Below are 24,424 nucleotides of genomic sequence, written 5' to 3'. Positions count from 1 at the left end.
ATTTCATCTTATTATTGAGAACATTATAGAATGCTGCAGCACTATTGTATTCGCGGAAAATTCTTTCAATCTTATATGACAATGTAGGATAAAATACTAGTTTGAAATATTTTTTAGTTGTTATATGTTGTGATGTTAATGTGCTCTGTGATGTGCTCACCGTCTCTACGTCCGTGTCGATGTTCGATCTGATAGTACGTTTCGCTCTATTGTAGATGTTTATACAGGTTTTTATGTAGTATGTTGGATAGTTGTTCTGTTTCAGGATTTCAGTCACTTTATTCAAGTTATTTATTCTATATTCCTCATCGCTCAGAGAAATCGCTCTATTTATCAAATTTCCTGCTATATTCCTCTTTTGTGAGAAGCTGTGATTGGAATGGAAATTTATGCACCTACCCGTGTTGATCGGCTTCGTGTACCAATTTGTTTTCAATCTATTTTTCTCTCTGATGATTAATATGTCCAAAAATGGAATACTCCGGTTCTTTTCTCTTTCTAGGGTAAACCTTATTTTCTGGTGGAATGAGTTAAAAACGTTCAGAGTCTCTTCAATTTTTTCTTTAGGTATCAATAGTAATGTATCATCAACATAGAGTTTTATTAGAGGGATATGGAAATTCAACTTTGATATCACATACGTAAACAAAGCGAGCATAACTAATTTCGCAAATGTTGAGCTCGCCGGGGAACCCATTGCTGTACCCTCTATTTGATCATAGAAAACACCCTCAAAAACAAAGTACCCTCCTTCAAAACATAAATCTACAAGATGAACAAATTCTTTCCTTCTCAAATTCGTGAAGTTTTTAATATAGTGCCATTGATCTTTGATTGTTTTGATGACCAATTCTTTCGGAATGTTTGTAAACAAAGAAATTACATCTAGTGACACTAATTCATAACCATCCGGTACTACTGTTGATTTCAGTTCTTCAACCAACATGAATGAGTTTTTAACATCGAACACAGAGGTTGATAGAACATCACTGAGTATTTCGTGTAGGAATTTTGCAATTTTGTAGCTGGGAGATTTTATGCTACTAACTACAGGTCTTAATTTTACTTCTCTTTTATGGGTTTTCCTAAGGAAGTATATTTTCGGTGCTACATTATTATACGATATTAGCATCTTGTACTGTGATTCTGTTATGATCGAGTCTTTCTTAAGTAGTTTTAAGTAATTATTAATTTTGTTCTGGATTCTTTTGGTTGGGTCAGATGGTAATGCCCTGTATGTTGCTCCATCATTCAGCATTTTTTTAGCCTCTGTAACATATTCGTCTTTATACATTATTACCGTGGTGTTACTTTTATCTGAGTTTCCTATGATTATTTCCGGGTGTTCCTTGATGAATCTTCCAGTTCGTATAAAGTGTTGTTTGAATGGGTCTTTGGGTTGTCGGTTCATTCTCACAAAGTTGTTGATTATTCCAACGCATCTTCCTCTGACCTGGTTTCTCTCATCCTCATCTTGAAACGTTGTTTGTGTGAAATTTTCTATATCTTTGATTAGTTGAAGTTTTGGAATGTGATCAGGTATAATCCCATGTTTCGTTCCGAGTCCCAAAATTAGTTTTACTTCTTCAGGAATCGCGACGTCGGTGTAATTGTTCACGAATCGGTCTGACTGTATAGCACCCACAGGGTGTCTCTGGTCTACAATTAGTCTATCGAGCTTTTTAATATTTTCGGTTTTGACTCTCTGGAATACTTTCTGAAAATTTCTGATTCCTGCGCCTGTAATCGCACTATATGTGGTACTGTTCACTTTGTCTACCACCCATTCTTGCGCTTTTCTCAGTTTTTGTTCCGTGTTATCTCTTTTCCAAATGGATATCTTGATTTCTATATTCAAAATTGACCTACGGAACTTTTTCATGGTCCTGTCAACCAAATATGAATAAGGATGTTCCTCCAGTTCCAGTGTATAAACCTGTCTGATATTATTTATTATATGTGATGGGAACACCTCCTTTGATCTGCATTGCAACAGGATACAATTATTTTAATAAAATTGACGATATTCAATCCGATGAAATACGAGGTGAGTGGTAGATCGTCTCTAGGTCGTTTTTATCTGTTTCTAGTTTTATTTTGACATTCCAGCCTTGAGAAAGAATCACAACCGATTCGAAACGTTGGCGATGTACTAAAAGGATAACGAATAAAAATTTGTCCAAATTCCTGCGAAAATTATTTTAATGTAGAAAATATAATTGAAACATGAACTCACCCTGTCTGCTACGCCTCCAGGTAAAATGGTCTTGACGACGACGCCTGTGCTTCGGCCACCAATGATTCCGAAGGCTAAACCCGATCCGTCATTTATAAGATCAATAACTTCTACTTGTGCCCATTCCGTGTTCAACTGAAAAAAAAGGAAAAACATGAAAGGGAAAATATTGCTACAAATTATACTCAATTCAATTATCCCACCAACGCGCCGTTTGTGGATCGAAATTGATTAATCGTAATTGGAGTTCCATTTTCTCTGATTCCCAGTATGCAAACGACCAAAAAATGTAAACAGCCAACAGGCATTTCATTCGAGTGGACAGAAATTTGATGCGTTGTTCACATATCAATTGACAGCATATCGGACTAAAAGCCGCCAAAAAGCATACTATTTCATTCAGGTTTTGTGATGTGAAATAACAAAAGTCATACTTATTCAGCTCATTTCACAATATAAAACATAAGTCAAAAATAAAACAAAATAAATCGGATCTACTGCGTAAATGATATACTTCTTCGCAAACCTTGGCATATTTGAGAAAGATTTGAAATTAATGGGGTCCATTACACCGATTGTGAAAATGATCTTGAGAAGATATATGATTCATACTGCAAGAAAATAGCGTGAATCGGCCAGTGTACCAGTATAAGATGAATTTGAAATTGATTATATCCAGGAAACATGACATACAGCAACTATACAGATACTGCATTACAAATGCCACGTCAATGCAGCAGAGAAATTGCAGTACTGAAAGTGCAGAGTTTCTGTATTGGTGATACTGCATTTTAAAAATGATAATTCTGCATTACAAAAATGCACCATTTGATATACAGTTATAATAGATGATTCTGCATTTCAAAACTGCAGTTTCTGATATACAGTTACTGTACAGTTTTTGATATACAGTTACTGTACAGTTTCTGAATTGATAATTCTGCATTTCAAAATGAAGGATTTGATATACAATTACTGCACAGTTTCTGTATTGATAATTTCGCCTTTTAAAAATGCTGTATTCGAAAAATAGTAACTGTGCAGTTTCTCTATTATTAATTCTACATTTTCAAAATGCAGCATTTGATAAACAATAACTGCACTGTATTGTTAATACTGCATTTTCAAAATAAAGTATTTGATATACACAGTTACTAGACAGTTTCTGTATTGATAATTCTGCATTCTAAAAATGCACCATTCGATATCAAGTTACTGTATAGTTTCTCTGTTGATAATTCTGCATTTTTAAAATGCAGTTTTTGATACAGAGTGAATGCACAGTTTCTGTATTGATAAGTCTGCGTTTTAAAAATGCAGTTTTGGATAAACAGTTACCGCACAGTTTCTGCATTAACGATTCTTCATTTTCAAAATGCAGTATTTGATGTGCAGTTCATATTCTTCTACGTGCGGTTTCCCAACGGGCTGAACTGAGGTCTAGTGACCCATTGTTCATCCACTTGTAGTTGTACAGAACCAAACCCTGAGACACTCTGACAAAAACGTCACAAGTCGACAGAGGAAGTCCCTCTCAGCATAGGAATCGTGGGAGTTGTGTTAACTAGTTGTGTCATCCTTAACTCTTCAAGGTTGCTGCAGATGAACAGAATATGTTCAACCAATTTCATCAGTGATGCACCAGCGTCACAGTGAATAGCCAGTCCGTCCCATTCTATTTAAGTGTTAAACAAATGGCCAGTCATTGCTTCAGTCACCACACTCAGCTATTTACTGTCAGGTGTTTTTTTACCTCAGGAACAGAGGATGGTCTGTCAATGAGAAGCCTGGATAGTCTGAGACCACTTCCCGTACTTCATTCAGAGGAAAATTTCTTGTCTAGCCATCTATTGAAGTTCTTGACAGATGTACGACAGATGAGCTGCTCTGGTCCCGGACCGACAAAAATTGATCAGGCTCTCCGCTTAACAAAAGTATGTTTGCCTTCTCCTTTCCCGGAAGTTCCGCGTGCGCCGGACTCCACATTACTCCACATTACGATGTTACCAGAGCCCAGCTCTCGCAGTTCCTCCCTACATTCCTCTACTAGGTGTGAGTTAACCCTTTCCTCAGAAAGGGAGCCTGCACTATGGAACAATGCTTCCCTAGGGGGATGGACAGATTGAAACAAGGTCCCACAATTTCCACTTCATTCTTTGCGGGCAACACAAAGCCATCTGTGAACCAAGTGGGACCTTCAGGCACAAGAAGCCTGTTTGATGTAAAGTGGACCTGTCTCTGTCAGGAACAATTACCCGTAGGGTTCGGCGAAATAGAAGCTGGAATGAGTTGATAACCTCCACCATCATGAGAACCCTCGCATGCCCCCCTGAACAGTACTCTATTCGGTTCATTTTCCCTGTTCCCAAACTCTAAGAGCTGCCTTCATAGCCACCTCTGTAAATATGAGATGTAAAGGAGGTAAGCCCAGCAGACACTCCATGGCTGCCGTAGGGGTGGATCTCAGAGCGCCTCTAATGGTTAGACATGCATTACTTTGACATCTAGTTATAATGGTGTGGCTATAGTTCCTCCCCATGGAGGTAAACCACACCAGACACCACACAGTGTACAACCTCACCACTACAGTGTACAACCAGTGCATAATGTGTAATTTGAAGCCCCATCCCTTACCAAGTACTCACCGAGTAGACCAAAAAATTACATTAGCCTTGCTCGATTGATTCTCAATGTATTTCTTCCACAGTAGTTTGCGGTCCAGTGTCCAGTTTTACCAGGATTAGCGAGAGTTCGTTATTCAAGCTCCATCGTTTAATCATAAGCAGAGTATTCTGCACCAGATCGAAGATGACACTGATTACCTTACCTCTGATTAGTGTAGGACAACGTCATCCGCATAGGCCACAGCAATATGGCATCCACTGATGTACAGTTACTGTACAGTTACTGCACAGTTTCTGTATTTCGGCGTCAAGGTTAGGTAGGTATACGATGGGTACAGTAAGTTATAGTCGATTATGCCATTTTTCGTTACAGTTATTGCACTACCACTGCTGTATTTGAAGTACAGTTTGTGAAACTTTTCTACAGTTACTGCAAAGTCATCATTGGATGTGAAGTGTATGTGCATATACGGTCCGTTTTGATACAGTTACTGCTTTACTATCGCCGCATTTCAACTGCAACAAGGCTGTATAGTACAGTGTACAGTGGCTGGATTTCAGTGTTCGCTGGGTAATTTTAAAATCTCCACAAATACGCCGACGTTTACGACATCAAGCTATAAATTTGGAACTTTTCTACATAATATTTTACATATCAGAAGTACTGATAGACTCACCACCATATCTGCAAAACCCGTCTAGTCGACCATATCAGAATTGTGGCCTCTCATGACGACTTCATCACTTGTAGAGATCGGTGGATTTTTGTTTCCTCGAAACCTAATTCCTCGATTCGAAACAAATCTTTTTCAGGAAAAGAGACGGTTCATCTGGGATATGCCATCCAATCCTTCAATTTTTTTTTACTTTGCCTGGTTGGAATATCCATTTCAATTTGGTGGAAACTGATAAGTATTTGATACGGACTTGTCACGCGAACAACTGCAAAAAAAAACATTTATATTCATATAAAACTGTGAGCTAACTATTTCACTGAATTCTACATTTCAATAATTAGCATAACAGGGCGGTATTTCATTAAATTCAGTCATAAATATTCAAAATTAAATGAATTATTGAAAATAATCATTCATAATGCCCATTCGTTACCCTTTGTTGGGTAAAAAGGTTAATTTTCACACGTCTCAGTGGAAACAGTAAAATTAAATTTTTTGACAGGATAGTTTGAATATTTGGAAGGAAATACACTTTACTGCATCACAATTTAATTTTTTGTTGACATGAGGAGAACGTGCCGATGATAGGACACCACAAAAAATATGCAAACTTCGAAAAAAAATTATATTCACCAGAACAAAATATTTATTACACAAAATTACATTTTGTAACACAATTGCGAAAAAATTCATGAATCAGTCTGAATTTAAACCCATATAATAACTTGAAAAACAGATTGTTGCCAAAATTAAACTACCCCCTCACTTCTGAAATTTCATTCAAGTTAACTTAAATTTTTAGTCCTATTTTCTTCTTTTTTGGTTCCTCAAGTACTCCTATTATTTAAAAATTTTGGGCCTCAAACCCCAAACAACTTTTTTTTCATGTTAAAGGTACTTGGACGGCTGCAGTAAAGAAACGGTTTGATATTTTTCGGTCCTGTTTCCATACTCGTGTTAAGTATAAAAAGAAGTACAATCAGGAAACAGTTGAACAATTTCAGATGAAATTTTTTTTCGCTGTAGACATGTAAAAAAAATTCGGAGTTCTTCATCTTTTCTGAATTGAGCACTCAAAAATACTCAGATGTCACCAGAAACTGTTACTTTGAGGTTTATACAAAACTGACCACACTAATTAGAATATTGCTCCAATACGATGTTGAGCACCCTCTATCTCGCTTATGCATCGAAAACGGGTATATGTCATAAGGCAAAAATGATTCTCCCTAAGTCATTTACCGACCATATATGTTTGTCCAGTTTATGATGAAACACCCTGTTTTTCTGCACAGAAAAGTATTCTCAGGCCAAGTAATAATAATAAGTCAAAAACTCATTCACTAACGAATGTTATTGGAAAAAATCAATATTTATTGTTATTTATTTACGAAATTCATTTCATCATGATCTGAATGAATCTTAATGAAGCTTCTACTTAGTATGAAAAATCATTATAGCTAACGTCAGCAGTAAAAGCTAGGAGTATTTTGGCAGTCAAGCAAAAAAGTTATACTTCTGACTGCTGATGTCATTTCATTCTTTAGATAGACCAAAGATACTCCTTATTTGCTCATAGTTAAAAACACCAAATAATTTCATATTATCTCGAGATGTTTATATGTTAGAGGACTTCTTATAAATGTAAAATGTTAGAAGATTAGAATTTCTAGATTAGAAGATAATGTGAAAGAATATCAGACCGATAAGGAATAATGTGAATTATTGGTAAATCATTACCAAAATACTTTCAAACTGAATGAAGATGCCAACTTTGATAAAAATCATTTTGACAGGGTGAATGCATGGTATGATAATCATTTTAACAAGACCAGAAACACAAATAATGAGATAATTGAAATTAATGAGGAAGATTACTATGAAATTTTTCATAAATCTAAAAACACCACACCTGGAGCAGACAACATCCCATGGTCCATTGTCAAAGTCCTGAATGAGAGCATCCACAAGAAACTGATAGAAATATACGAGTATTGTATAAATAACAGCATATTCCCAAAAATTTTGAAAATAGGTACCATAATAAACATACATAAACCAAATACAGATAGCAGTAGAAGAGTCGAAAATTACCGACCTATCACCCTGCTTCCAGTTCTAGGGAAATTTTATGAAAAATTAATAAAGGAATTGCTTGATCTACATATAAACAAATACATACCAAATTTTCAGTTCGGATTCACGGAAAAAAACTCAACAAACCACCCACTGTCAATTCTTATATCTAATGTTCAGAATGCGACGTTGGAAAAAGATAAGTCTGCTGCGTTATGCTTGGATATCAAAAAAGCTTTTGACAGTATGTGGCACAGAGGACTTTTATATAAGCTGAATGAAACTAATTGCCCATACTACCTAATTAAGCTATGTCAGCAATTTCTAGAAAAAAGAAAACTAACAGTTAAAGTAAATAATGCTGTTTCTAATCACTTCAGTCCAGAGCAGGGCACGGCTCAAGGATCTCCGCTATCAACATCAATATATAAATTTTACTGTTATGATATGTCCATCAACCCATCTAGGAAACAATATGTACTACAATTTGCTGACGACACAACACTGATAGTACATGAAAAATCATTGCAAAAGTGCATACAAAGCCTGCAAGAACAAGTAAATACCGTCACACTATGGTTCCACAAATGGAGGTTGAAACCAAATCCAACTAAGTCTCAGTTTATCATCTTTGATCACATAATCAACCCAAATTCACCAACTATTAATATCAATGGAGTTAACATAAGACCTTCGCCGACTATAAAATATTTGGGTGTTCAAATAGACAATAGATACAATTTTAATGCCCACACAAAGATGATAAAGAAAAAGACTATCTCCAGAGCCACATATTTTTCTAAATTGACATATAAGAAGCGAGGAATCAACATCTACAATGCAGCAAAAATATATAAGACCATTTGTAGGCCATTGATTGAATATGCATACCCAATATACGCAAACTGCAAATCCAGAGCAATAAAAAATCTGCGAGTAGCAGAGACAACAGCAACAGCCCTAAGAAAGATAACACGAATGCGACACCCAAACAATGTTCTCCATAATCCACCGAATCAACTCTTATACGAAAAGACAGGAATTGAACCAATAAATGAAAGAATCAAGAGACTCAATATGAAGTTTCATTCTAAACTGATAGAACAGCATGATATAATTATACAATACCACGATGATGGAACGAATAGGACTAAAAGAAAACATCCCACACAGACTCTTCTGAAAATGTTGAATAACAACTAAATAATTATTGTACGATATTGTATTATATTTTATATAAAAAAAATGATAAATAAAACTGTAAATTTAAAAGGCTGAAGGACCCTAGGTCGATGGCAATTTGTTTGAAGACAATAAAGAACTGCTATATATATATATATATAGAATTTTTCCTGCTTTATGCTTATGAGCGGAATTCACCCTCTTCTAGTTTATATTTGATCGTGCTTTTGGAAGTACCTATCACATTTGAATCTTTAGAAATTTCATAGTGGATGCCATAATTACCCATCGATTAAATTCAGTATTGAATCAGCTTATCTCTCATTGGCTACAACCTGTTTACTTCATCATCAGTTTATAATTCATTAGTCGAGTCACGTCCAAATTTCTACTGAGGAGATGCCGACGAATCTGTGACAAAAGCCAGTAGCTGTCGAAAAACGCTTGCCTGTCGCTTTTAAGATTCCCTCCAAAGAGGAATGTCGAAGTTTGAAGGAGGTGAGACACCCCGCTTGAAGCAATTAAGGTTACTCCGCTAAGGGATGAAGACGTGGCAAACTAAATTATTGACCCGAAAATGTATATCCGAATTGGAAACGCAAATTGGGACTGGCTGCTTCGTGAGACGAAGACGAGGGTTCAATATTAATGCATTTGAAATTTGGTTCAGGAAGTCAGTCAGGGAAAAATTAAGAAATATGTTGCTCTTATACATATTGAGCATTCAGTTTCATCCTCTGATTTCACCGCTGATTCGCAGAAACAATATTATTTTTCTGGTATTTCCAAGAATGCAAATACAACTTGTCCTAAGGATGGGGTTCTTAATGTTCTTGCAAAATTTATGCTACATGTAGTTTCCCAGATTTTGTCTTGTATCTATAACACATTCTATCCAAATTTATGTCAATTGGATCGACATTTTTGTCGATGTTGGTAAAAAAATCAGATTATCCCAACTACGAACATTCTGCCATTGAAATATATATATTCTTTTGATGAAGAGCATTACAATTTTCAACATCAAACAATAATTATAGCATGTGTATGAGATACAGTTTTAGCATAGGTTAGCGTAACGAGGTATCATACAATTTTTCGTATGATACAAGAGCTTAGGCAAAAACTGCAAATAAATCCTTTGCCATTGAAATGAACTGAACTGGCTCATTTGAAGATCAATAGTGACCGTATGTAGGTACCATTTCATTAAACAAAAATTAAATTGTTTATTTCAAGGAGATTATATGCTTCATTGGGATTTGAAAATTCAATCTTCGTTTAATGAAACGGTGCATACGGCCATAAGGGTGCGTTGTTACGAAGCAGAGGCGTGGAAAGGTATTTTATTTTGAATCTATACAAGTATACTGCTCCACAAGAGTTAGGGATATCGTATTCAATCATTTTTAAAAGTATTAAATCTTCGAGAAAATCTGTGAAATCATTTAAAACTCAATAACAACTTGAATCGATCCAATAAAAATCAGTATGAGACATTCCGTCAATCTGGTCGCCTTTTTTCTGTTTGTTTGGTTCTTTGCATATGCTTCATGAATGTTCTTATTTTGAAATGAAGTCAGTTTATCAACGGCTTCGATTTTAAACGAGTTTTCTGAAAATGCCAAGACGTAAATTAACAAACGCTGAGGCTAATAGGGCTATCGGAATGCTACAGGGTGGCCTAACTCAGGTTGTTGTAGCGGAAAGGCTCCAAGTCAGCCAAAGTGTGATATCTCGACTTTGGAATAGGTTCAGGGAGACAGGTTTCGTGTTGGAAAGACCAAGGCTTGGTAGGCGACGAAAAACAACACCTGCTCAGGATCGTTTCATCACCGTTTCGGCGAGAAGAAACCCTACATCTACGTGTAGAATGCTACGAAATACTCTTCAAAATGCACATGGGATCCAAGTTTCCATCGAAACCATCAGACGACGTTTAAGAGAGGTGAATCTAGGTTCTAGATGTCCCTTAAGAGAAGTTCCATTAACACGTGACCATAAGCGTCAAAGACTGGAATGGCAAGGCAACATATCAATTGGAACGATCAATGGCGTAGTGTCCTTTTCACTGATGAATCCGTATATGGACAATTTTCAGATTCTCGAAGAATAAGGTTATGGACAATCCCACGCATACCCCGTAATCGTCGCTATGTCCATCCATTCCGAGGGGGTAGTGTTATGGTATGGGCCTGGATATGTTTCAATGGGCGCACAGATCTACACATTTGTCCTGGGAATATGACCGCCTTACACTATAGGGAGCATGTCATTGACAATGTTGTGCCAAATGTTCACGCTGCTATTGGTGAAACTTTTCAATTTCTAGACGATAACGCTAGACCGCACCGTGCAGCCTTAGTTGAAAATGAGCGCGAGGGCTTGGTATTCCAGATTTACCAATACCTCCGCACTCACCAGATATGAATTGCATAGAACCTGCATGGGATATGCTCCAAAGAAGATTAGATAATCATCAACCTACCCCAGAATCCTTAAATGATCTGAGAGCTTCTGCGCCGTTTATGGAACCAATTTCCTCAAGAAATGTTCAACAACATCGTGTGTAGTATGCAAAGAAGACGTCAAGCTGTTATTGATGCCCGTGGAGGCCATACATTGTATTGATTGTCTTAAAATGCTTGAATTCTCTGGGAATAAAATTTCGCTATTTTACTCGATTTTTTTTAACCATCCTGTATACGCTGCAGACCTACAGACTGAAATTAATTTGCAACTTGAAATCATATTAATATGAATTTTCATCACAAAATCTTATTTTAACTATATTTTTTTGCAATTTAAGTCAATATCCCTAACTCATGTGAAGCAGTTTATTTATCGTGTCTATTGTTATGAATATGAAAGTCGGTGTGTTTGTTTAGTTTGTTTGTTTGTCCTTACATATTAACTCCCGAACGAGATGTCCAATTTCTATATATGGATTTTACTCTAGTGTAGAAAATAAATTCGAGAGGAATTCCATGTTGAATTCATTTCTGAATAGTTTGTAGAGGAGAAAATATATCGATTTTCTATTATCTTTTCGAGAGTGAACCCCTTTTTTGGAGTTTTTTTTTTTGTCAACGGTGAGTTGACTATGAAGAATAGAGGAAAATTATAAACTACAATTTTGTGGAGATCAAAAAGTTCTATGAAGATGTCCTCGATATCATATATCTGACTTTCCAGGATAATTAATAAAAACTAGTTCGAATGTCAAAATAATGTTTCTTTTTATGTGGTCTTTTGAAAAATCAATGCCACCTTTATCATCGACAATTATTCCTTATGAAAAATGCCTTTTTCAGCAAATATTTCAACGGATATTTCGCAAGATATGACAATAAGCAAATTCAGACAAGAAATTATTGTCGGTTTAATGCCAAAACAAAATAATTTGTACATTTTTCACACCAATTTGATGTTGGTATATGATTGTACTGCATAATTATGTTCACGCAGAACCACAATCTATGTTGTTTTTTCACTTATTAGAGGTTTCATTTCATTCTTATAGTTGTTGTCTTGTAAGGAGAAACTTTCAATTCACAAAACTAACAAAATGTTAAATGTTACTCATCTGGTTTTGGCAGTAAGTTGACGATATATTCATAACATTTCACTTTCGGTTTTAATGTGAGTTTATGTTAGGAAGGGCTGCCAAATGTCCTTGTTCTTTACATTCAAATTGAAAAATCCATAACCAAGTCTTCATCTTTGAAGCAACGGAGCTATTCAACGAAGTGTTTCCAGACATGGAAACTTTTCTTCTTATTTTGAGGTTCTGAACCTATATACGAATTTATTCCCATTAATCCTGGGAAACCCTTTATAGTTTTGTTTTGTGACATAAGTTATTGAAGATTTTTTAACCAGATATTAAGCTGTATCTGGACCTACTGGAATGTCAATCAATCTTGAATGGACTGTAGTCCATGAAATCAACATTCGAAAAATATCCATGTTGTCTATGATTCAATATATTAGAGTAAGATCCCAGAGCGACCAGACATAACTTGTTTTATATGTTTCTCATTTGTAAACGTCAGTTTCCAAAAACACAATATTAATCAAGAAAGTTTATTTTATCAAGTCACTAACTTGTAAAACTGACAGTTAACTTGCAAAATTTTTTTAAGTTAGTATTATTATTTACATTAGAAAATTTTGTTTTATAGTCATATATGTTGAAAATCATGGTACAATTGTTAATTCCAGTAACACAGATTTTTGATGATGAAAGAGTTGATACTGATGATGATGAACCATCTGTTGACTCAGAAACTGCTGAACTCGAGGACTGCAGAACATTTGTACTCTCCTTACTACCAAATAATTTGCTAGACATTTCGATAACTCATCGAAATTTCGGTGCTCTTCCACCCTCCTGCACGCTTTAGTGCTAAAATATCTCCACCCGAATCCGCAACCATAGTGGCTCCAGTTCTGCGAAAAGAGTGGCCGGTGTATAACTCTGGGTCTTTTAAAACTAAATATTTCGCTATTTGCTTTGGGACACCACCAATAGTGTGCTGGCCAGCATTAAGGGAAATGCACTTTCCATGTCGGTATGTCAAAAAAAATCTTATGCTTTCTGTTCCAGGAGGCCGAAGATTTACATATTTTCTGTATAACATGCAGGGCTTGAAGCTGCAGCCATCATCGGTTATCTCTTCACAAACCTTTTAGGGCTTTCACTCCCAATCTCTGAAACAAAATTAATTAAAAATGAAATCAACGATTTGCTCCTGCGTGAATTCTTGCACTAATTTGTCAGGAGCAAATTAACTAGAAAAAATTGTTGCCTGACAATGAACTCAAAATAAATAACGTTGAAACTATAATTCTTCGTAACGTTTCGGAGTCTATATCAAACTCCTTCATCAGACGAAAAAATCTACTTTTGAAAATCTTCTGGAATTGTCGCTTTTTGTCAGGCAACAATTTTTTCTAGTTAATTTGCTCCTGACAAATTAGTGCAAGAATTCACGCAGGAGCAAATCGTTGATTTCATTTTTAATTAATTTTGTTTCAGAGATTGGGAGTGAAAGCCCTAAAAGGTTTGTGAAGAGATGCAAAATCCTCCCAAAATAAATTTCAATCGATATCATCGGTTATGGTGAATCTTCTTGTTGTTAAATTTTTTGTTTGCCGCAATGTCACAATAACGTATTTTCCCATATCTTCTACATCATTCATGTTTAAGGAGAGAATTTCGTCACATCGACAACATCCAAAAATCCCAAATATTGTTACAATTTTCGCCAGCAACCACTGGTCATCAGAAGCATGTAAAAGAAATTGTTCAGCCTCTTCTTTACTTAATACCTTGGCCTTTTTTGGCGTATGACGCTCATTTTTTCGTTTCAGAAACGCTATTACCTTTTGAAATCTGCAAATGACAACTAAACGTCATATTTTTCAATAAATTTTTTAAGGAAAACAAACCTGCGAACAGAGGCATTTTCTTTCATTTCCAAGCAGCTTTTCAGCATAGACCATTTTGCCCATAAAGTATTAGGGCTGAATCTAGCTGATAGTTGATTCAAGTAGACCAACAAAACATCTTCAGTTACCCCAATCACACTATTTTTGTTTTGCCACTTTTTGAAGTCGTCGTATTCTCGCTCGTACCTTGAAGCTGAATTTGCAGGTAATAAATTGGAAGCTACACTGCTGGCTGCCTCAATAATTTCTTTTGGTACATTCATTTTCGCTTTCGCCAAAACAAATGTAAAGAAAAATAAACAGACATGTTCATGGCAAGCTTACGACATTTGCGACAAATTATTGAGATTTTGTTGGAATTTATCTTACCTTTTTACAAATGAGAAACAAATAAAATATAAAACAATACACCCAAGGTAACGGGTTTTACTGGCTCAAGGAGGTAACTGACTCGCCTGCGGCTCGTCAGTTATTTATTTATTTATTTATTCATTTGCTTCGCATAATTTATGAACGGTACAACCCATTTGATACATAATATAAAGAAAAATAAAACAAACTGCATACAATAAAATTTAAACTCTACAACAAACTCAAAACTAACACTTTAAACAACGATAATGATAAACCAAAAAACTGAAGAGTAGGTGACATACTGTTACAGCGTGTTAAACATCTATTAATATAAAAATGCTTGCGGTAGTTGGTACGGACAGGATCAGGATAAAAATACAAGACTACACGAGACGTCCTCGAAGGTGCATTGTGTCGTTTTTAGGTATTTGTTTTTATATTTTTACTTTATATTTCAATAATTTTTACTAGGAGTCAATGAGAAGAACGTGTTCACTTTTTAGGTTATATTTTATTATCTACTCTGTGTAACAAACATAGAAATACAACTTGACATAACTTCTTTATGACAGTGATGTGTAACTGACAAAAAACAAAACTGTCCAAGTTTAAATTATATAATATACCAACACTCCCCCATAAACGTAGGGCAGTTTATTTGTGCAAAGTATTCCAACTTAAAAAAAAATATTTTCTAATATACAGCAAAATTTTTCATATTTGAAACATTTAAACGACTAATAACTCCCTGGTGAATTTTTCAAATTTACTGATAGGCAAGGGTTTTGTGAAAATGTCACTTACATTTTGATCTGATGGTATATATATCATTTTGAAAAGATTTTTGTAGTATTCATCCTTGACAAAGAAGTATTTAACTTCTATATGTTTACTTCTTTTCATTCTTCCAGCCTTTATCAACTTGATAGTGCTTTGGTTATCAATATATAATGTAGCCTTAACTTCTTCTCCAGTCAGTTCCTTTAACAATTCAATGAGATATTTTAATTCTTTGGTGCACTCGCAGGCAGCAATAAGTTCTGCTTCCATAGTTGATTGTGCAACAATTGTTTGCCTTCTCGATGACCAAGATATTGGACTTCCAAACAGTGTTATGACATGTCCTGAAGTGCTTTTTCTTCTTATTTCTTGAATGTCTTCTTCATTTCTTGTTTGAACATCTCCTGCAAAATCTGAGTCACAATATGCTACTAGATGAAGAACTTCCTCATCTCCATTCTCATCAGAGTTACTTCTGTATAGAATTCCAGCTGAAACTGTTCCTCTTAGGTATCTTAGAGTTCTTTTCAGATTTACATAATCTTTCTTCTTTGGATTTTCTGTAGATCGACTCTCGTAATTTACAGCGAAACTCAAATCAGGGCGTGATTTACAGGATAGATATAATAAGCTTCCAATCCCTTCTCTATAGTTTAAAGATGAATCAGCTTCGTTTTGTTCATCTTCATCATCAATATTGTAAACATCTTGTGTAATCGGAGTCTTCATTGGTTTCGAATCTTGCATGTTGAATCTTCTCAGCACTTTATCGACATAATTTTCTTGGTTTATTATTAATCCTTCTTTTACTCTTTTTATATCCATACCAAGATATGATTTTGGGTTTTCATGCACCGTCATATCGAATTCTTTCTTTAATTTATCCTGTAACTGCTTAATCCGGACTTCACTCCGCCCAACCACGATGCCATCATCCACATGAATAGCTAAATACATATCACCTTCTTCAGATTTAAATATGCATTGATCTGATTTTAATTGAATCATATTAATTTCTTTAAGAGCAGAGGTAAATCTTTTATTCCATTTACATGGTGCTTGTCTTAAACCATATAAGGACTTGTTCAAAAGGCATACCATTCCTTTTTGACCAAATCCTTCAGGTACTCTCATATAAACTGGTTCTTCTAATTCTCCGTACAAAAATGCAGTCTTAACATCTAGTGTTTGTATACTCCAATTCCTTTTAGCGGCAATTGCAAACAGTAGTCTTAGAGATGTAGCATCTACTACTGGGCTATATATGTCTTCAAGATCCATGGAATTTCTGTTCTGCGAGCATCCTTTAGCCACCAGTCTCGCCTTATATTTTCCACTGTCCTTTACTTTGAAAATCCATCTTGATTTTAGAATCTCCTTACCCTTTGCTTGATCTTCCGGAACATAAACCCAAGTTTTGTTCTTCATTATTGAATCTTTTTCTTCTTGTATTGCAATTTTCCATTCATTTTTGTTTATAGCTTCCTCATATGTAAGAAGTGCTTCCCCTTCAATTTCATCAAAATTCGTGACAAAGTCGTTGTATTTCGATGGTAACTTTATTTCTCTTCTTGGTCTTCTGCTTTCATTCTGTGTACTTTCTTCATTATCTTGTATTTGTTCTTGATTGGAATCATTTTCTTCTCCCCCATTTTCTTGGTTGGAGTCATTTTCTTCTCCCCCATTTTCTTGGTTTTCTGCATTTTCCTCCCATTCTGGAGTTTCTATGTCTTCCTCCTCATAAAAATTGATTTTAATCAATTCATCCAATTTTGGTACAGTATTCATGTAGTATTTGTCTGTGAAGATTACATCTCTGCCAATAAATATTTTTCTATCTTCTTGATCCCATAATCGATATCCATTAGGGGCATAACCAACAAACATTGCTTCTTGACTTCTGCTATCAAGTTTCTTCAAAGGTTTCAGTATTTTGGCATAGACTTTTTGTCCAAATATTTTCAAATTGTTCAGATTCGGTTTTCTATTGAACCATTTTTCATATGGTGTACATTCTACTCCTTTGGTAGGACATCTATTTGTTAGATACGCAGCAGTAAGCACTGCTTCTCCCCACATTTCTTTGTTACAATTAGCTTCAAATATTAGTGCTCTTGCTTTGTTCAATAAAGTCAACATCATTCTTTCACTCTTACCATTGAGTTGAGGAGTATGTGGTATTGTGAAATCTTGTATGATACCTTTGCTTTTGCACCATTCAGAAAGAAGATTATTCTGATATTCACCTCCATTGTCCATTCTCAATTTGCTTACTTTCAAGTTGAAATGTGCTTCACCCTCATGAATAAATCTTTGTATATTTTGAAAAACTTCATGGGCTGTTTTTGTTTCCAAGAGATACACTTTACAAAAATGAGTGTAGTCATCTTAAAATACTAAAAAGTAGTTCTTATTATCAAATGTTGGTGGGTCAATAGGTCCACCTATATCAGTATGTACAATTTGCATAGGATGATTTGCTCTTTCTCTGATGGTTTTAAAAGGTAGTCTTACTTGTTTTGCTTTGGCACATATTATGCAATCCATTTTTCTGCTTGTATCTATCTTGAATGAAGCACCATCACATAGTTCTGGAATTTTTTCCATTTGTCCATAACTAAGGTGTCCTAGTTTTTTATGCCAGTCTAAGGTTTGTGTTGAGTCCTCGGTAATAAGTGCATTGTTATCTGTTTTCTTCATTTTCACTACATATAGACCATTTTCAGTCTTCCTTCCTTCTATCGCAATGAGATTTTCTGGAATTTCAATATTAGTTTTTAAAATATATACTTTTTCATTATCAAAATATGCTGCGCCTTGAGCTTGAGTGACAACATTAACCGATAACAGATTTCTTGACAGTTGTGGAACATAATAAACTTCATTTAGGGTGCAAGTATCACAGTAAATTTTTCCATATCCTTCAATTGGTATTGTTTCCCCTTTCTTGGCTATCATTACATTATCTGTGCATTTCTTCATGTTTGATATGATGTTTTCTTCTTTAATCATCATTTTGTTGCATCCACTATCTACGATCATTTCTATCTCTTGTGTTTCGGTATTGAATGATTCATTCATGCAGGTTAGAAATGAAATCTTATCAGAGTTTTCATTTTTCTGATTCTTAGATTTATTCTTCTCATCAAAGAAACAATCTTCTGTTTTATGGTTAGTCTTCTTACATATCTTACATGCCTTATCCTTGTTGTAGCAGGTGCGTTCAGTGTGATTTGTTCTGATGTGACCCATTAGTTTGCATATTGTACAGGGTTTTGTTGAGTTTTCCGGTTTCTTGTTGCTTGGGCATTGTGGCTTAATATGACCTTTTTTACCACATGCATGACAAATAGGCTCATATTTTCCTTTGTGTACTGTTTTAAAAGACACTGGTGTTTCTATTTGTCTAATTTTATTTTTGTCTTCTTCTGCCGAGAGTCTAGATATTAGATTTTCCAAGGTTTTGTCTTTTGTGGGGGTTGAGTCCCATGCACAGCTGAAATATTGATGTTTTTCTGGCAGTATAGCTAGTATTTTAGAGATTATCATACTTTCGGAGATTTCTTCTTGTAATATTTTCAGTTTGAACACCAAATTTTGAATTCCACTGATGTTATGATGAATGTCTTTGGTATTGTCATATTTAAAATTATAGAATTCCTGTAGGAGAGAACATTTTTCTTGATTGGTGTCCTTTTTGTATATACGAAGAAGTGCATCATACATTTCTTTAGACGATTCGTAGTTCATTAAATGTAATTTTACTGTTTTGTCTATAGTTCTCAAAATGGCATGTTGAGCCAGGGCGTCCTTGGCTTTCCATTTACTTATTTTGGTTTCATCGGTGCCACAGGTGCTGATTTGGGAACTTCCATCGATGACATCCAAGTCAAAAACAAGTTTAAATTATATAATATACCAACACATTGAAACTGATCAGGTTCAGCAGTTCAGGGCAATTTATATAGCCATTCAACAGCCTGTAAAGGAACACAAGATCGAGAAGTGTCCTTCTGTCGCTGAGAGATCGCAAACTTAAACTAGTTCTGACAAACTCATAGTTAATGGAGACGCTTGGAATTCTCAACCTATAAGCCACCAGACGGAGAAATCTATTTTGAACACCTTCGACCATTCGGATGCGAGTACTATACATACAACCGAGGCATACTCAAGGATGGTCCTAACGAGAGAGCAATAAAGATATCTGAACATCTCAATGGAGAACTCTCTACTATTCTTCATTCGCCAGTAAAAACCCTCTTACCTTGCTAGTAATGTTATATACTATTCACACAGATGAAACTTTAAGAACTCAGTAGAGTCTCATGTGCTTTGGAATACCTGCGAACTTGTGGAGCTTGTGCAGTCACTCAGTTTATTGAGTAAAGTATGTGCTGTGTTTATGCAAGAGTTGATACTCTTACGGCCGTTTCCAATAAACCTATCTACCCATTATTTCCGTTACTGAAGATAGAAAAACTAACTAATTTCGTTTCTATGATCTATCTGTAGATATATTTTAGAATGGTTCACAATCGTCAGTAAGTGAAACGATGGATAGATAGGTTTATTGAAAACGGCTGTTGTTGTGTATGTGCCATGTGTGCGCAATGTATAGCATTAAGTAAAGGGACTCCAAAAATATTGTGAAAGGGAACCGAGCATGCATAGTGCTCTCGCGCTCACACTCCCAGCTAAATAATTTTCATGTTTAGGGAATGTTTGGTCACTACTATTTGTCTGAATGATGAAATATATCTTTTTTATAGTTATATCAATGACATATTTCTATATCAGATATGTGAAAGTAAGTAAAGTGCATTTATTTTTTGTGCAGCTTCAAAGCGTCTGTCAAGAGTTTTTGCCCATGGAAAGTGTCTGCAAGGCCTGATCCCATAAACATAAACGATATCAGTGGAGCGTAAATACCAAGGAGACTAATTTATTTAAACTTCCCTAATTTCTGTTAGAATTTTATTCGGATAACGAGTAAATTCAGATTCACTACTCCCAAAAATAAGAATTTCATATTTTCTTACTAATATCGGATAGTTTCAGTTTCACATACAATTTACAAGAGATCATTGTTACTTGAAAAAATTTTTTGTCGTGTTTCGTACTCTTCATGCAGCGTCTTTTTCAGTGTGAGTCATTTGTGTTGTTATTTTGTTTCTTCCGCGCGTGAAGGAAGGGTTTGATCGTTTCCTCTAAAGTTTTTTTCTACGTGGGCAAAATGACTTGAAATCTGGTAAATGATTTTGTTGCTTCTTGTGGGACTCCGGTAGTAGTGAATTTATTATTCGATGCGGTCGAAAGTTTATCACACTAGGGTAGGCTATAGTAGAAAAACATAACAAGACCTTGTCCGAAAATGAGCAGTTTGTGCAGGAGGGATATAAAACATACGTATAGAAAATATTGAAAAATAAACCACGATAAATGTTCACGGGCCGCCACTGATGAAACCATTATCTGAGCCATTTATTTCTGATGAAAAATGCTTTGAAAAGCATAGTTTTTCGACGAATATTTCGCTATATGGGATATGGTTGAAATACAAATTGGGGCAAAGAATGAATTCGACTCGGAATCTATTTCCGACTTTGACTTTAGAAGAGAAAAACCTCCGAGGACGGCTTCAGACGTATATTTTACTTTTTAACTTCGCGCTATCTCTCCGCCGACTTGACAGAATTAATCAAAGCCAAGAATATATAGGGAAGAAGGTGAAATAGGAGACGCAAGTTCCAACTCGGGTCAGTTCGGTATCGCCAAATTAGGCGGGGCCGTGCAATGAATTTCAATAATAAAATTCGTTTCAAGAAGTGGACTTGATGTCTATGATTTATGATCACTACAGAATTGTCTGCATACCGTTGACTTGATCACTATTATTATCCACTAACTCGTTTATGTCGTATTTGAAATTATTTCCTCTATAATTTCACCTATTGTCTATGCTACGCCACTGCTAACGAACCGAGTTCAGTCCACGAACTTAACTTTGTCACCTTCTACGTCACTGTTTCAATCGGCTTCTAACTGAATTGCACCTTCTTTTCCATATCTTCTATAAATCAAAGTAAAGATAATTCGTCTTGTGATGAGATCGGGCACAGCTACTTGATAATAGGTAGGTTATTCTACCTAATTTACCAAAACATGTAATCTGCATATTATAAAGCTTTTTCGATTCTTTGACTTCACCAAATTCAGCTCTGAACATATTTTCCGTTTTTGTCTTAAAAGAATAGGTAGGTAAGTATCAGAATTAAATTAAGTATTTGAAACTTTTTCTTGTTAAACTGCATTCTTGATACTTATTCGAGTTATTCACGAAAATGCGATTATCAACCATAGACCTATAAAACACATAGACGCGCCCTTCCAGTGAGTTTCAATAGCCACGAGTGCGGCCAACATGAGATGGAGCTAGTATGGGCAAGAAAACGTTCCTTAGAATGCCTTAGCGCTAAGCGCATACGATTTATTTCGATTTTTTTTTATATAGGGAAAATTGGAAATGAAATTTGCTTAGAACTATTCCGATAATTGATTATAAACATAATTTTTTTAATTTAGGTATTAATTTCCGAGCTATATTTGTATATTGGCGCCCGTAAGAGATAAAAACAACACAATATTCTGATTTCTTGTTGGTTCAATATCTGAAAAAATATTTCATTGATCAATATTGATAAAAAGGTTGAAAAATAGACATTACAATCAGCATACTAAGTAAATTTTCAACTGAGGATAATTTTTAGGAAGCATATTTATATTTTGTCCCAATGGAAAAGCTCGCATTTTGGGCATTTATTTTCTCTTCTAATCTCAAGTGCTTCTTGAGTATTATTTTATCTAGATGAGAAAAGAATTGACATACATTTGTTGATTTGAAATGAATAATTCAACTATGATATAATAAATCGATTAATACATTCGAAGTTACTATACCTGTGAAATTTCACTTTATCTGTCTTTTCAACTCATTACGTACTATTAATTGCACTCTACGAGGACACCATTATTACTTTCATAATAGAAAAAGGATACGACATTCAAAGTTGATCTAAAATTGATGAGAAAATTCTGAAAATTTCGATAAATACAAAGTGCAAACGAATGTTTTGCTCATACTAGCTCTATCTTATTTCGACTGTCTACGCCGTGTCCATGTGTTTAATATGTCTATGTTATCAACTCACCTTTATTGAGGGTGTGGCACCCTCAATAAGCGATTTTAATTATAGCCTTGATGATGTCCATACTCTTAAAAGAAAAACAGACCTATCTGCAAACGAAAATTTCTGGAAAACTGTTAATTTTCGATTCATATTTCAAGATTTTTTCCCTAAATCATTTCATTACGTATCGTCTGTGAAAACTGACAACAGAAACTTTTGTTCAGAAAGAGGGGTAGCTCATCCTTGAAGACTACAGAATAAGAGTGGCCAAGGCGTTTTTTTTTGTGTATTTTGGTATTCTCAAATTAAACCATCACTTGAATGGTTCCCTTTTCGGAAGTTATGTAGGAAACACGGACTATAGTTAGGCTTTTTTTAACGTATAGCACCCGTAAGGTGCAGTTTGGGACATAACCTCATAAGCAAGGAGCACTTATTGGTATTGTATAATCTCTTGAAATATTGCTCGACAATTCCGATTCACTTTGTATATTTTATTATTATTATTATTATTACCATGTGTCATAACACACTCATATTTCCCTAGGGAAATATGGAATGTCAGTTCATATTTCCCTTGGGAAATATGAAACGTCAAATCATATTTCTTTCAAAACGTCAAATCATATTTTATTTCTTTATTCAGTAACAAAATGGAAACTGCAATTGTTGAAATTTCCACTGAAAGTTTTTCCACCAGATACAAAGGAAGAAGAAATATCTTGTTCATAATTATTCGTCGACGAGACTACAGTTTTCTTGAGAACATTCCGTGCAGCAGCAGTCTCGGACGATTCTCCCAAAACGGTCTTCAAAGACTGTGATGCTGCAGATGGCTCTCCCTACACACCTGCTATCATCTTCGCTACCTTATTTTTGTGCAGCATACTGTCAGCCAGATAGCCTTCTGCAACAGACGAACTTTTCCAACCACCATGTCTCTTGAGTGTTGTCATTGAGGCTCCCGCATCAGCAACCAAAGTCGCGGATGTTCGTCTTCCACAATGGCCTGTATACATTTTCGGATTATCTAATCCCAACCATTCAGCAACCTTACTCGGAATTTTTCCGAAGGTATTTTTGCCGACAGGCTGAAGAGTACACTTTTCATTTCTATAAGCTACGAAGAACCTAAGAACGCCTTGCGGACGCAACGCCGAATACTCCCGCACCAAACGAGCAGCACCCAGATCTTCTTCATCAATTATGATGAATATTCTGTTTATATCATTCTTAGTTTTTGAGACTTTAATTATGATTACCGACCCACGATCTTCGATATCTGAAGATAGCATATTCACCAGCTCTTGTGTTCTGCAGGCGCCAAAGATTTCCATTATTAAAACAACATTCAAAATTGTGAATGTAAAAATCTTATCAACAGAGGAAATCAAAATGAAACTTTTACCTTATACATCAAAAAAACGTCATTAGGAGCTTCACTCAAGAATGTCTTGAGCTGCACCCGGGACAACACTGCTGATTTTTTAGGAACGTATCCTTTATTTTTGTTCTTAACAAATGCTTCGACTTCATCGAATAATTTGACATCAGTTTTTTCCTTCAAATGTAGCATTGATCTTAACATCGATAGTTTCGGCCATAACGTGTTTGGTGAATATTTCTGCGACTGGGGATCGAATGAATTAATCATACATCAAGAATAACAAGAATCAGAGCAACATACCAAATCTTGGAAATATGCTAACAAAATATTATCGCTCACACCGTCCACCAAATTTTTTCTTTTCCACTCCTGAAAGCAATCGTACTCTCTACTGTAGGCAGCTTGAGATTTGGCCGGAACCAAAGATTCACGGGCTTTTGCCGATTGAGTTTCGACGTAGTTCG

At 35.3% G+C, this 24,424-nt stretch overlaps 1 protein-coding gene across 4 annotated transcripts in view; it reads right to left on the bottom strand.

Annotated features, from left to right (window-relative positions):
- Positions 1–24,424, bottom strand: part of LOC123308260 (inaD-like protein) — a 370,976-nt gene that overhangs the window by 343,699 nt on the left and 2,853 nt on the right. For all 4 annotated transcript variants that reach the window (XM_044890846.1, XM_044890847.1, XM_044890848.1 and 1 more), the window contains exons 2-3: positions 5,538–5,802; positions 2,237–2,371 (exon numbers count right to left, since the gene is read on the bottom strand). In XM_044890846.1, the coding sequence (XP_044746781.1) occupies positions 2,237–2,371; positions 5,538–5,543 (141 nt within the window). In that variant the 5' untranslated portion in view covers positions 5,544–5,802. The remainder of the gene's footprint in view (positions 1–2,236; positions 2,372–5,537; positions 5,803–24,424) is intronic.

Source organism: Coccinella septempunctata, chromosome 2 (assembly GCF_907165205.1).
Source record: "Coccinella septempunctata chromosome 2, icCocSept1.1, whole genome shotgun sequence".
NCBI classification, from domain to species: Eukaryota; Metazoa; Arthropoda; class Insecta; order Coleoptera; family Coccinellidae; genus Coccinella; species Coccinella septempunctata.
This window is presented reverse-complemented; position numbering and strand designations above follow the sequence as displayed.